The sequence below is a fragment of the Astyanax mexicanus genome, chromosome 13 (genome assembly GCF_023375975.1).
Source record: "Astyanax mexicanus isolate ESR-SI-001 chromosome 13, AstMex3_surface, whole genome shotgun sequence".
In the NCBI taxonomy this organism is placed as follows: domain Eukaryota; kingdom Metazoa; phylum Chordata; class Actinopteri; order Characiformes; family Acestrorhamphidae; genus Astyanax; species Astyanax mexicanus.
In genome coordinates, this window is record NC_064420.1 from 747,374 (window position 1) to 761,120 (window position 13,747).

The 13,747-nt window shown below is 40.9% G+C and overlaps 1 protein-coding gene across 2 annotated transcripts in view; it reads left to right on the forward strand.

Annotated features, from left to right (window-relative positions):
* Nucleotides 1-11,168, forward strand: part of spryd3 (SPRY domain containing 3) — a 58,969-nt gene extending 47,801 nt beyond the window's left edge. For both annotated transcript variants that reach the window (XM_022677055.2, XM_022677054.2), the window contains exons 8-11: nucleotides 1,470-1,527; nucleotides 6,914-7,021; nucleotides 7,396-7,532; nucleotides 10,032-11,168. In XM_022677055.2, the coding sequence (XP_022532776.1) occupies nucleotides 1,470-1,527; nucleotides 6,914-7,021; nucleotides 7,396-7,532; nucleotides 10,032-10,166 (438 nt within the window). In that variant the 3' untranslated portion in view covers nucleotides 10,167-11,168. The remainder of the gene's footprint in view (nucleotides 1-1,469; nucleotides 1,528-6,913; nucleotides 7,022-7,395; nucleotides 7,533-10,031) is intronic.
* The last annotated feature ends 2,579 nt before the right edge of the window (nucleotides 11,169-13,747 follow it).

A 13,747-nucleotide genomic window follows, 5' to 3' on the forward strand; every position in this document is an offset into this window, starting at 1 on the left:
GGTTGTCCACGGCAATCACTGAATTGATTAGAGCACGCAAATCGTCACAATTGTGCCTCACTTCACCACGCCAAACCACAGGCACAGCGGCCAGAAGCTCAAGTTCACCGGACAGAGGAGGGGTTAACCAGGGCAAAGCGAAATAAAAAAAAAAAGTTCATAGAGCTGCTAAAGTAACGTGCAGTAACGGGGTGTCGGAAATAGTAACGGCGTTATAGTTACAGTCATAGTAATTAGTTAGATTACTCGTTACTGAAAAAAGTAACGGCGTTAGTAACGCCGTTAGTTTTAACGCCGTTACTCCCAACACTGTATATAAATAAGCTTTATTGTAAACGAATTAATAAAATAAATAGTTTCTAAAATAATGGAGTTAAAATAAAACATCTCTTTTTCCTTCACTACAAACAGACATTAAATCATGCCGCCTCCTGCTGTTCTGCTGTAAAACTCACCCGTTTAAAGCGGTTTGCGCTGTTAGATATTAAATGAAACGATGAGCAGAATTTTCTGTTTTGTCGGGTTCTACTTTAGAACCCCCTCCAGACTTTTCTGATAAAAGCTCATTTTATCCTGAACCTATAAAGTCCGCGCTCTTCAGCTTTCTCAACTCATTTTCCGCTCACGCACCGAACCTCCAGTACAGCTGATGAGATGCGTTTCTCTGGCTAAGGAGCTCATTTGAAGAAGAAAAAAAAACAGATAAAGCTATATTTAAATTACAGCACCTGTCTGTTTTTGCATTATTTATAATTTTATTCTTAATTTAAACGTCACCCATTTTTGTAAAATAATAGCTGCAGCCCTAATGTGAACATTTTATAACATTGTCCTCCCATGTCCATTCGTTTTCAACTGCATGGAGTTGAAGAAGAAATTAGCTTTGCCGTTTTGGAGTAACTATCTAAAGTTGTCACATTATGGAAGTCTTCTTGCACTCTGTTAAACATATTAAAATGAATAATTAATAGACTAACAGACTGCAACAAGTCATACATTTGTTAATTAGTAGGCCCCTACAGTAAATTTTATATAATAGCCAACATAATATTTCTACTATAAACATGAATATATAGTGTATATAGAACATATGTTATATAATGAATAAAATAAAATGTTATGGATAATACAATCTAAATAAAATTAATATTTTTTTATTAACATATAGTGATATAGTAACATTAAAGTCACTATAAAATGCTAACCTTATTTTCAATAAATTGTGTGAAGTTTACAACTGTTGTGCCTCCTCTTACTAGTATGATTTTAAGCATGCCAAATAAATATAATACGATAGCATATCGGCCCTAAAAATCGGCAGGTCACATCGGCCATCGGCTGACTCTGACCACTAATGATCGGTATCGGCATCGGCCTTAGAAAAACCCATATCGGTCGGTCTCTAGTAAATATGGAGGAAAGTTTAACTGTGTTTTGTTTTTGTTTTTTTTCTTCTGTTAATTTTTCAGGACTATCCAAAGAACAGACATCCAGGCTGGAGCAGAGGGTCGGTAGCATATCATGCAGGTGGGTACCCACACCTTCTTTTATTATATTATATAATATTGTATTACCTCAGTTGAGTTAAAGATCTTAAATGAGCTAAATCAATCCTGTGCATCCCAGGAAATGTAAAATGTAAAACAAGGTTTGTGACCAGTGTCGTCCTCAATAAAACAAAAATCAAGGGTAATAAAAATAATTTATCTGTTGTAAATAAGCACACCGGCTTCGTATATTTCGTATATTCAGTAATAGGCTTGTACACAATGTTTTGAATCATTGATTCCAATTTGCACACATTTTGTGATCCAATTTACTCTGAGTCGACTCTACATTCAACCCATTGTGCAAGTTCTTCAAAGATCGAGCAAGGAGAGCACTGGTCAGAGAAACAGCCTAGAGGCCCATGGTCACTCGGGAAGAGCTGCAGAGATCCACAGCTCAGGTGGATCAGGAGAATCTGTCCACAGGACAACTATGTAGACAAGCCATGTAGAAACACAGCAAACATGTTGAAGATGCTACATTGATCAGATGGTCACACTGAACACATCACCCCCACTGTGAAACATGGTGGTGGCAGCATCATGCTGTGGAGATGAGCTCTTCTTCAGCAGGGACAGATTTAGGAAGCTGGTCAGAGTTGATTGAAGGAAGAGATGGATGGAGATAAATAAATACAGAACAATCCTGGAAGAAGAAAAGCTGTTGGAGGCTGTAAAAGACTCGAGATCTTCCGTGAAGACGATGACCCTAAACATACAGCCAGAGCTACAGTGGAGCTATAATGATTTAGATCAGAGAATATTCATGTGTTAGAATGATCCAGTTAAAGTCCTAAAGACCTAAATCTCATTGATCTTCTGTGGAGAGACATGAAAACTGCTGTTCACAGACCAACGCTCTCCATCCAACCTGACTGATCTTCAGCTGATTTATAAAGAAGAATGGAGCAAAAATCTCTAGATAGTCTCTAGATGATCAAAACTGGTAGAGACAAACCAAACCAGAAGACTTGTAGTTGTACCAAGTATTGCATAGTCTTCTACCTACTCTTAAGACCTTCTTTCTTTGAACGTTTTAAATCTGCTCCATTATCTGCCGCAGTTACGTGAGCCTTTTCTTACCCGTGGGTTACATGGAATTCTGGTCCGGGGCTGTTCGAGTGTGGTCAGGAGCCGCAGGGTGGCTGAGTATCTCTGTATCTATGGGCTCCATGTCTGCAGCTCAGCTAAGGCCTGATAACAGACTTCAGGAGATGGAAGATGGAAGAGCGATTAGCGAGAGGAACGAGGCTTCTGAAGACTCGGAGAGGATAAATAGAGCTATCTCTGCCTGCAGATTCCCATCTCCACACAGCAAAGAGAGAAAGAGAGAAACAGTTCTGCTGGATCAGATAGAGAGGAGTGAGGATGCACAGTTGGCTCCATGTGAAGTCAGTCACTTCTGCAGTATCCCTCCATACGTCTGTTATAGCAAGGGCTGGGTTTCATTTTAAAATATTCTGTGTGATCAGAAATCAGGGGCAGTCATTTAATTTGAAAAACTAAGTTCACTATAGACACTTCTGCACTCGCCAAGTGTAGTCCAGCGGTCTAAAGCGCTGCAACTATGATCACGATATTGCTGGTTTGAATCCCGGTCATACAGGTTGCCATCAGCAGCCGAAGCCCTGAGAGAGCACAATTGGCATTGCTCTCTCTGGGTGGGTACAGTTGATGGCACTCTTTCCCCTCATCACTTGTATAGTTTTATTCTTTACGTTTTTGTTCCCTTTGTCCCCATCTTTTCCAATTTTAGCCCATTGTCCCCACAATTCGGAAGGCCAATTTCCCAACCCCCCCTCAATAGGACTCTCCCTACCACTAGTAAGGACCCAACACTATAAGGATGAAAGCTGACATAAGTTTTCAACACATGTGAAATCTGCCCATCGCCTCTTTTTGAACTGCTGCTGATGTGGGAAAATTTATAATTGGGCTCTCTCTGACTCCGGCTGCTGATGGCAAGCAGCATAATGATCTGGAATTCAATCCAGTGATCCTCGAATCATAGTGGCAACACGTCACCAGCACTTTGTGCCAGTATTAGTGCGTAAAAATGTGTGTCAGCCAGGGGAAGCAGCCTAAAAGCTGACAAAACACCTAAAAGCTAGTGACCAAAGGACACTGGGGGAGCAAAATAGAAGTAACTAGGCTGAAAGCTGATTTTCTTTTGATTGGGGGAAAAGAAAAGGCAGAATGGGGAACTGGAGGATGCTGGTATTGGTAATGCATATTGGCCTAAAAGCTAAAGCTACATAGACTGTAGAAGGCAGATTGGTCAACCAAAGGAAGCTAAGAAAGTGTCAAGTTCGATGCTAGGCTAAAATCCAACCAAGCTAATGAGCTATTGACTCCTTGGATAGCTAAACTCATACCTTTTATAGGCTAAACTTCTATAGACTCTTGTGGTGATTTGTACCAGTTATTTCATTCCCGAGCAAAACAACAGGGTTGTAAAACTGCTATTGAGCATTGTTCACTTCCAGGAACTTCAAAAACTCAATGAATGCATTGTCTACTCATTTAAAAAGAATTTTCTTAGTAAACAGGATGTAATATCCTCTGCATAAAAATGCCATTAGTTGAAATTCCACTTCATCATTTCTAAGTAACAAAATACAAAAATACCTGCACTTTTCATCAGGTTGTGCTATCGTTCTTGTGCCTCCACTATTATTCTTCCCTCTGCTGTGAAGGAGTCTGCCTGCTTATCGCACCCATCAAGCTGCAGTTGTTTATTATTGGGAGCTCTCTGAGATTTTTCTTCGATGCTTCACTTTGCCTAGTTTATGGCTCGTGTCTCCTGAAGGAGTTTTGGCAGGGTCTCAGCAGCGGGCCAGATGCAGAAGCCGTGCCTCATTAAGGTACCCAGATCTATACGAAGCCCCTGTTTTGAGGCGTAGTGATGAAAACCTGATGCCAGGGGCTGGTAGCCTCCTGTGCAGAGTATTGGGACGATGCCTTCACTCTGTTCTGTAAAAGCAGAAAAGACAAGATGCTTTTACAGACTCTGGGAAATCATCTAAATCCTGGCTTGTCTCTTTGAAGCCGTGGTGTCTCAGCGATGAGGAAAGTTTCGTTAAATCCTGTGAGGAGGGGGAGTTCGCCTTTCAGAGTTTAATACAAGTACATACCTGCTCTGCCAAGTGGGTCAGAACTGTTGGCAGATTGTCCATTCCACAACCTGCCAAATCAAGTACAGTAAAATCCAGTAAAGTCCTCCAAAAAATGCAGGTATGTCCACTGTCCAAAAATAAACCCTTTTCTGTCTGGGGGGAAAAATGTGATTTGAACGAACCTCAGTGGATCCGTGCTCAGTGGATTGCAAAAGGTTGTTGCTACCTGCAAACAATCAGTTTTCATCTGGCAGACAAACTATATCATTATCTGTATATATCATTAAACTATATCATATTATTTTGTGTCTAAACTGAATGCAGAAGCATTTCTGAGTGGAGAAGAATATGGATAAAATATAGTGTTTAAAGGTACCAGTGTGCTGAAACCACCATCCCTGCTAAGCCTGCTAATATATTAATTCTAAAAACTAAGGTCTGAAAATCCGGCTCAGTTTTACTGAACGCGAGCGGCTGGTGGAGCAATGGAGACTTCAGAAGAGGAAACCCAGAGCTCAGTAGCTCCTCCATTCACTCATAGTAAAACCAAAGAAACGAAGGAGTGAAGTTTCTGATGGAGAGCTCTCTCTCTCTTTTTTCTCTCTCTCTGTCTGTCTGTCTGAACATAACCTGGAATCGAATGTATCCACTCTGAAAGGAGACTGCATCACACCCGGCCAGATTAAAATGATTCTAAATCTCAAAACTTACGGATATCCGCTTTAATTTATGGTCTTACATCAGCAGCTGGAGTCTGAGAGAACACAATTGCCGATCTCGCACTCTCTCTCTCTCTCTCTCTCTCTCTCTTTCTCTCTTTCTCTCTCTCTGTCTCGGTCTCTCTCTTTCTCTCACCTCTTAAAGTATGTGTTGGTACCAAAAGCTTAAATGTGCTTAAATGTTTTGTCCCGTTTGACCTGCAGTCACCCCTCAAGGTGTGTGATAGTAAATCAATTCCAGTAAAACTTTAGTCCAGACTGCACAGATATTTGGTTAAATTGTTGTGGGTACCTAAGTGTACAGAATGTGCTTGTGGAGCACTGCCCCTGCATCGCTGGTTTTTCTGTTCGGTCTGAAAGGACCATAAAGTATCCCCCTCATTTGCGGAAGCGCTGGAGTCGCAGCATCCCGGCGGAGATGTCGTCTTCTCCCGTTTTTTCCAGACGGGTCTCTGGGAAACGGCCCGTCGTACGAGGAAAGCCCTGCGTGTTCTCTGGTTTACCGTTTCCGATCCGCTCAGGTGCCAGAAGGCCTACAAGTGTTCCAGCAGGCCAAGAAAGCACACCCAGGCTCCCCTCCGCTCGCCCCCACCCTGCACTATTTTTAGCCTCTCATCTTCCTCTCCCACACTGCTGCTGGAGGTGGAGGTGGTGGTGTTTGCTGAGTGGGTGGTGTTGTGACAGGAGCCCACATGGGAGCTTTAATGATACAGTGTCTCCGTCTCCCTCCCCGTATTCAGATAGAGATTGTTTAAACAGTATCCTGAGCCGGGGACGGGTCCCATGACAACTCCACAAATATTTACCCGCCACGCCGTGAGATGGGCTTTTTTTTTCCTGCCCGCTACCTTTTCACTGTCTTTCTTTCGCTCCTTCTTTTATTGTTGTTGTTGCTCCCTCCGTCTTGGCATCTTTCCTGTTTTATTTAGTTTTGTTTTCCACCAGAGAGCTTAAATAAGAGCGGGGAAGAAGTTTAGATAGAGGAGAGGAGAAAGCTCTGCTTTGTTTTGACCTGTCAGTCTCCGCATCAGGAGCGTAACAAGGTTTAGGATCATTAAGAGCCGAACACGAGCGGAATGTTCTCGCTGTACGAGACGTTTAGGTTCAGACCAGGACTCCAGGACGCGTCCAGGAGCGTCGAGGAGCAGGTGTGGAAAATCACCGGCTCCTCACTTTCTTTCTTTCTTTCTCTTTCTTTTATCTCTATTTTAATTAAACTTTTACTGTATTCTCTTTAAAAAGGAAACTTAAACCCTCTAAATTGAAAATTGAAAAGGTAAAAAAGTTTGAAAGGGGCACTGGGTGATGTATGGGTTTAGAGGCGGGGCAGGAGGGAGAGCGGTGTGCCTTTTGGTTTTTAATAAGTGCCAGTTTCATTATAATAAAGTTTTCGATGGTCTTTTTGCGGTTATTTTTTTAGTTATTACATTTTTTTTGACACAACGAAGAAGAAAAATGTATTTTTGTTCACCAAACGGAGCATCACACTTAAAACTGACACTGGTATTTTGTTTGTGTCTCTGTCCAACAGACGATGGGAAGATCTTCCATGGCAGTGGAGTTGGAGACCCCTTTGGGCCACGCTGCTTTGAAGGAGATATAATGGGCTGTGGGATCATGTTCCCTCGTGATTATGAAGGTGAGACATTTTTTTATAGATCCGTTTTCAGTTTTTGACTCTAAATATGACCGTAGTTTCTTTACATTTTGTCACAGTTTCAATAAAAATTAACCAGTAGAATAAAATCTTTATTAGGGTTAGAGGATTTGAGGTTAGATTAAGGTTCGGTTCGAGATTAGATCTCAGGTTTGGGTTACATTTAAGGTTTGGGTTTAGATTAGGGTTGGGTTAAGGTTAGATTAAAGGTTAATATTTGGGTTAGGTTTAAGGTTTACATTAAGGTTTAGTTTAGATTTAAGTTTTGATGATGTGATGATGATAAATAAGCCGTAGCTCTTTTAAACTTATTTATTTATTTATATAAATAAATATTTATTTATTTTGTCTGTCAGATGAGGTCGACGACGGGGAGGCAACAGATGACCGACCCAAACCCGGCCGTGTGCAGAACTTTCTGTATTTATATGATGAAGACGAGGAGGAAGAGGGGGATGAAGTAGATCAGGAGCAGGAAGGAAGGAAAGTTATGGTAAGTGTTTCTGACGGTTCTGCTGGACTCCGGTCTGAGAGACCCTGCAGCTACAGAAGAGTCGTGACTAAACAACATCAGAAACCTGCTGTTGAGAGAGAGAGAGAGACAGAAAGAGAGAAACAGAGAGAGAGAGACACACACAGAGAGAGAGACACAGACATATATATATATATATATATATATATATATATATATATATATATATATAAAGAGAGAGAGTGAGACGCGCACACAGATGCAGAGAGAGAAAGAGACAGACAGAAAGACGCGCACACACACGGATGCAGAGGGAGACACAGAAAGAGAGAGACAGACAGAGATGGACACACACACACAGACACAAAAAAAGAGTGAGATGCACACACACACAGATGCAGAGAGAGACAGAGGTAGACACAGAAAGAGAGAGAGACACCCAGTGAGATACTGACAGAGATACCGACAGAGAGAGGAAGAGAGAGAGACAGAGAGACACACATACACAAACAGATGCAGAGAGAGACAGAGGGAGACACGGAGAGAGAGAGAGAGAGAGACAAACAGGGACACAGAAACAGAGGGTTAGAACGCGCACACACACACACAGACAGAGAGAGAGACAGAGTTGGACAAACACACAGACAGAGAGAGAGAGGGAGAAACAGACGCACACACACAGAGGGAGATGCAGAAAGAGAGAGAGACAGACAGACAGACAGAGAGAGAGAGGGAGAAACAGACGCACACACACAGAGGGAGATGCAGAAAGAGAGACAGACAGACAGACAGAGAGAGAGAGGGAGAAACAGACGCACACACACAGAGGGAGATGCAGAAAGAGAGACAGACAGACAGACAGAGAGAGAGAGGGAGAAACAGACGCACACACACAGAGGGAGATGCAGAAAGAGAGAGAGACAGACAGACAGAGAGAGGGCGAAAAAGAGAGAGAGACACAGGCACACACAAACAGAGACAAAGAGAGAGACACACACAGGGAGACACACACAGAGAAAGACACACAGACATATACACAGACACAAACACACAGACACAGAGAGAGAGAGACAGAGAAAGAGAGACACACAGGCGAAAGCTTCTCCTCAGATGTTGTTGTAATTTGTTAGTGTATTATTTGGCTGTTCTGAGGTTTCTGATGTCTGTCTGTGACCCAGACTCTTTCATCATCAGGACTCGAGTGTTTTTAGAAGCCTACTTATCTATATTTCTCTCTCTTTTTTACACCGGCTCTCTGACAGACACTCGTTTATCTCCACAAAACCTCAAAGGCGTAATCTGACAGCTCCATAAATGAATCCTCGTGCTCTGTGTTAGATGCTGCTTCGAGCGCAGGCTGGGTTTGGGGGCAGTTGCACTGTTTTTCCCGTAGCAAAGGGCAGATGTTGATGCGCTGCTGGCGGCGGCGTGCACGCGCATTCCGGCCGCTCCTCTGGATTTGCACGGGTGTGAAAATCGAGCGGTGCCAGTTTTATTTATGGGGGATTTCAGTATTGGATTGACGCAAGCGTTCGAGCGCAGAGTCCGTCAGCTTTGCCCACTGGGGAAGGGTTAGCGTGTACCTTACCACACTTTCACAAGCGTATTGATTGGTGAGCTGCGCTGGCTTAGCTGGACATGAATCCAGAGTGTGGAACGCAGGGCTCTGTTTCTCTCAGACAACAGCAGAACGAGCACCTGATCCTCACACCTGAGCAGCTGTTTGAAGACTGAGAACATGTAGATTATTGCTGTTATCACAGTTTGAGTTGTCACAAAAACCCACAGAAAGAGCTCAAACTGCATTACCTGCATGAAGCAACAGAGGGAGCTCTTCACACTGCAAACCCTGATCACGTGATATAAGCCATACCATAGAGCGAGGTAGATGAGGTAGTTGTTTATGTTGGTTTATTACTTAAAATTTTAATATAATATACAGCTCTGGGAAAAAAAATATAAGATTCCACCTAAAAATGTTGAGTTTCTTTGATTTTATCAAATTAAAAACCTCTGGAATATAATCAAGAGGAAGATGGATGATCACAAACCATCAAACCACCAAACTGAACTGCTGGAATTTTTACACCAGGAGTAAAGCAGCATAAAGTTATCCAAAAGCAGTGTGTAAGACTGGTGGAGGAGAACATGATGACAAGATACATGAAAACTGTTATGAATATGAACTTTTTGTTTTCTTTGCATTATTTGAGGTCTGAAAGTTCTGCAATTTTTTTTTTGTTATTTCAGTCATTTCTCATTTTCTGTAAATAAATGCTCTAAATGAGAATATTTTATTTGTAATTTGGGAGAAATGTTGTCTGTAGTTTATATAATAAAACAACAATGTTCATTTTACTCAAACATAAACCTATAAATAGCAAAATCAGAGAAACCGATTCAGAAACTGAAGTGATCTCTTCAGTTATATGGCTGCAGTTGTGACTCACTGCTGCCCCCTGTTTGTGTGTGTGTGTGTGTGTGTGTGTGTGTGTGTGTGCGCGTTTGTGTGTGTTTTAGGTTTTCTTCACCAGAAATGGGAAGATAATTGGTAAGAGGGAGGTGGTGGTGCCGGCTGGAGGATTTTACCCCACTATCGGGATGCTGAGCAGTGGAGAGAAGGTGAAGGTGGACCTGCATCCTCTCAGCGGCTGAAGGACCTCTCTCTTCTCAGCGTCACACGTCATACCTCCAGCCAATCCCCCGGCTTTCAGCCGTCTGCGGTTTAGAACGGACGAATCGGGAGGGAATCAGAACCTGGGAATGGATTTAAAGCTGTTTTCTGATTGGCGGCTCTGCGGGAGGAGGCGGGAGATCTCCATATCGAATGCTGTGATGCTGTGGCCCCAAAAAAACAACAACAACAGCAGCAAATGCATGAATCTCACTTTCACACAGACAACCAATGCCTCTGATACTCATCTTATATCTTATATCTTTTTAAAATCAGTCTGAAATCAGCTGAAATCATCAGTCAGCAGACGGAGATCTGCGTTCTTTATTTCTTTTTATGTCTTTGGTTTTTTTTTTGACGGTTCTACGCGACACCAAACCTTATTTGATTTAACTAACAAGATTGTTTGTTTTTTTTTTCTTGTAAAAAATCAAAAAAACAAAAGTATAGATCATATTATTGTTATTATATTTATATATATATATATATATAAATATATTTTTAATGTGCTTGTACATAATGTAAATTTATATATGGGCTGCTGTACAAAAAAAATGAAATGACAAAATGTGCCACAGAAAGTAACAAAGAAATCACTTCAGGAAAAAAAACAGGTTAAAGGAATGAATGGATGGATAAACGGATGGACGGATGGATGAATGAATGGACAGATGAATAGACTGATGTAAGGGGTGAACGGGCAGAGGCTGACATTTCAGATTAAAATAGCATCCCTGAGCATCGTCATCGCTCTCCCGTCATTCACTCTGCCGCAACCCCCCCCCCTCTCCTCCTCCTCCGCTCAGCTGATCCTAAAGCTAATGACATTTCCGTCCTTTTTTCTGTTGTTCTTTATTTCTGAATGTCAGAGTTAATCGTCCGTTGCTCAGTTATCTCTCCAGCCTGAACAGAAACAGGGCTGTAGGGCTGAAACAGATGAACCACGTGAGGAAAAACGACGCTTTGCTTCTTTTTAGCTGCTATGAAGCAAAAAAACAGAGATCTGATCATAAATCTGAGCAAAAACGTGAGAAAAAGAAGAGCAAGCTTTATTATTTCTCTGTGTTTAATAAAGACCTGCATATCCATGCATTTATGCAACTCAGTACAAATCGGTTACTGAAAAAAAAACTTAAAAACTGAATTGTTAAAATCTTAAACCGTTTTTTTAGGCGCTTTTAGGCGCTAGCTAGTCTTAACCTCGCCTCAGGTCGTCACATTTTTTGCTTTTTTGGTAAAACTTTACAATAAGGGTACATTTTTAATAGACGTCTCTATTAATCATTAATAAACATTAGATAAAACATTATTTTTATTTCTTTATTTTTGTTTTATTATTTTTTTTCAAGATCAAAAATAGTTATAATTATATGACAATAGAAAACAACACTTTCTAAGCTCAACATTTTTCCATCATTTTTTTCCCATCAAACATTTTTGTTCACCCCAATCATACACACTCACAATAGAGCAAAATTGAATGAGATAATGAATAAAATAAATAATGAATGAATCCAAAGGTTAAGACATTATTAACCATTACAAAATCATTTAACTAATTGCTCAATATATTGTTATTATTTCTAACAATATAAAGCATTAAAATGAATAATAGTAATGTTTACTAATGTCCTAAATAATACCAATTTCTATTAAATTAAACTATTACTTACCTATTTAACTATGTTTATTATTCTGTCTTTAGTACTGTTATTTGGACTCTTATTGTTAAGTTTTACCTCTCTCTTTTTTTTTTTGTTTTTTTTATTTTTATTTTTGGTCAGCAGTCTTTATCTACACAAAGACTCTTTTAGTCGGTTCTTTTTTCTTTTTTTTAAGTCTGTAATCTGCAAAACTATGGAAAAAAAAAAACAATATTCTTTGCTTATTCTGTATTTGTTTGGTTATTTGTGCTTTAATTTGAGCTAAAGTCCGGTTCACCCAAAACCTCTCAAAAGCACTTTAGAGCAGATTGATCTGAAGCTGATCTGCAAACTTCAGACATGGTGGCGGTAGTTACAATAATAATCATATTCGTTTCTCTTTTTTTTCATGTTAAGATGCTTTCTCTATTCCCACATGTTCTTTATTTCTAAAAACGGTTATTATAACATTACCTTTTATCATTTTTGTCCACTTTTTTTTTTTTCCTCAAGTCTTCGGTCAGTGCGTCCTCTACCCATCTCACCAAAAGGGAAACATATGATTAATTATCCTGCATATCAGTTGAATGATTCACATTAAAAACTACATTTGTCTGGCAAACTTCACTGCGTATTGTGATGTTTCCAATGTTTCAGTTTCTAAATTAGTTTCTTTGATTTTGCTATTTTTAGGTTTATTAAAATAAGGTTGAGTTTTAAGGCATTTAAGCTGCACTCAAAATGGGTTCATATTTTGCCGGCTGCAGAAATCCAGATGAAACTTGCTGGCTGGTTACTGTCAGTAACTACTGGGAGCGCCCCCTTGTGGTTGATTTCTTATTTAAATAAAATGTTGCACAAAATTGCACAAGTAAGAATGTTATATATGTTCTAATGACGCAGCTCTGGAACTGTGTGGAACTAGTGAGCGCTGTGCACACCTGAGCTCGCACGCTTGTCCGTGCACAGCATATTATTGCTGTTTTCTGTGCACTAAAATTTGCAGTAAGGCTATATGTTTAGAATAAAAAAATATACATTTTCGTTCAGAAAAAGTTTTATAAGTTTTATATAAGTCTGGGTCCGGGGAGATCGGTTCTTAATAAATATTGTTCTTAAATAACAGGTCAAACCTCATTATAGATGTGCTTTTCATGCAGCTTTGCCATCAAGCTGCCGGCGCTCAGAGGGAGCACAAATGGCCCTGCTCTCTCTGGGTGGGTACAGTACAGTAGATGGCGCCCTCTCCCCACATCACTCCTAGGGTGATGTCTGCAGCACAGGGCGTCTGTGAGCTGATGTATCAGAACCGAGTCGCTGCGATTTCCTCCGAGTGTTAGTGCTGTGATGCTACTCGGCAATGCTACAGCATCAGCAGCAGCTCGAAAAAGAGGCGGAGTCTGACTTCACATGTATCAGAGGAGGCGTGTGTTAGTCTTCACCCTCCTGGTGTGTTGGGGCATCACTAGTGATAGGGGAAGTCCTAATGTGAGTGGGGTTGGGTAATTGGTCGTGTAAATTGGGGAGAAAATGGGAAAAATTAGAAAAAAAATTGTTTTTAAAAAGCTCAAGCTCACAAAAATGTGGGGTTTAAATCAGGCTCGGGCTTAAAACAGTGTTTATAAAAGTGTCGTTTTGATCATTACAGAATTTAAAGGTGCATGCACACAGTTTGTCGTTGAGTTTAATTTGTTATAATCAGTCGTTGTTCGGGGGCTCTACAGGCAGTCGATTGGTTTGCTTGCCCTGTTTTTGGTTTGCGGGTCTGAGGGGGACTAAAACCAAATACCTCCTGTCAGATTAAATTACGCAACAATGGAACGGCCACACGCTCCTCTGCAGCAGAATGCTTCAGATTCCTGCGCTGGAATGCGGCCGGTTGGTATTTGTGGTGAGTGATGGATGGTTGATTTGGTCAG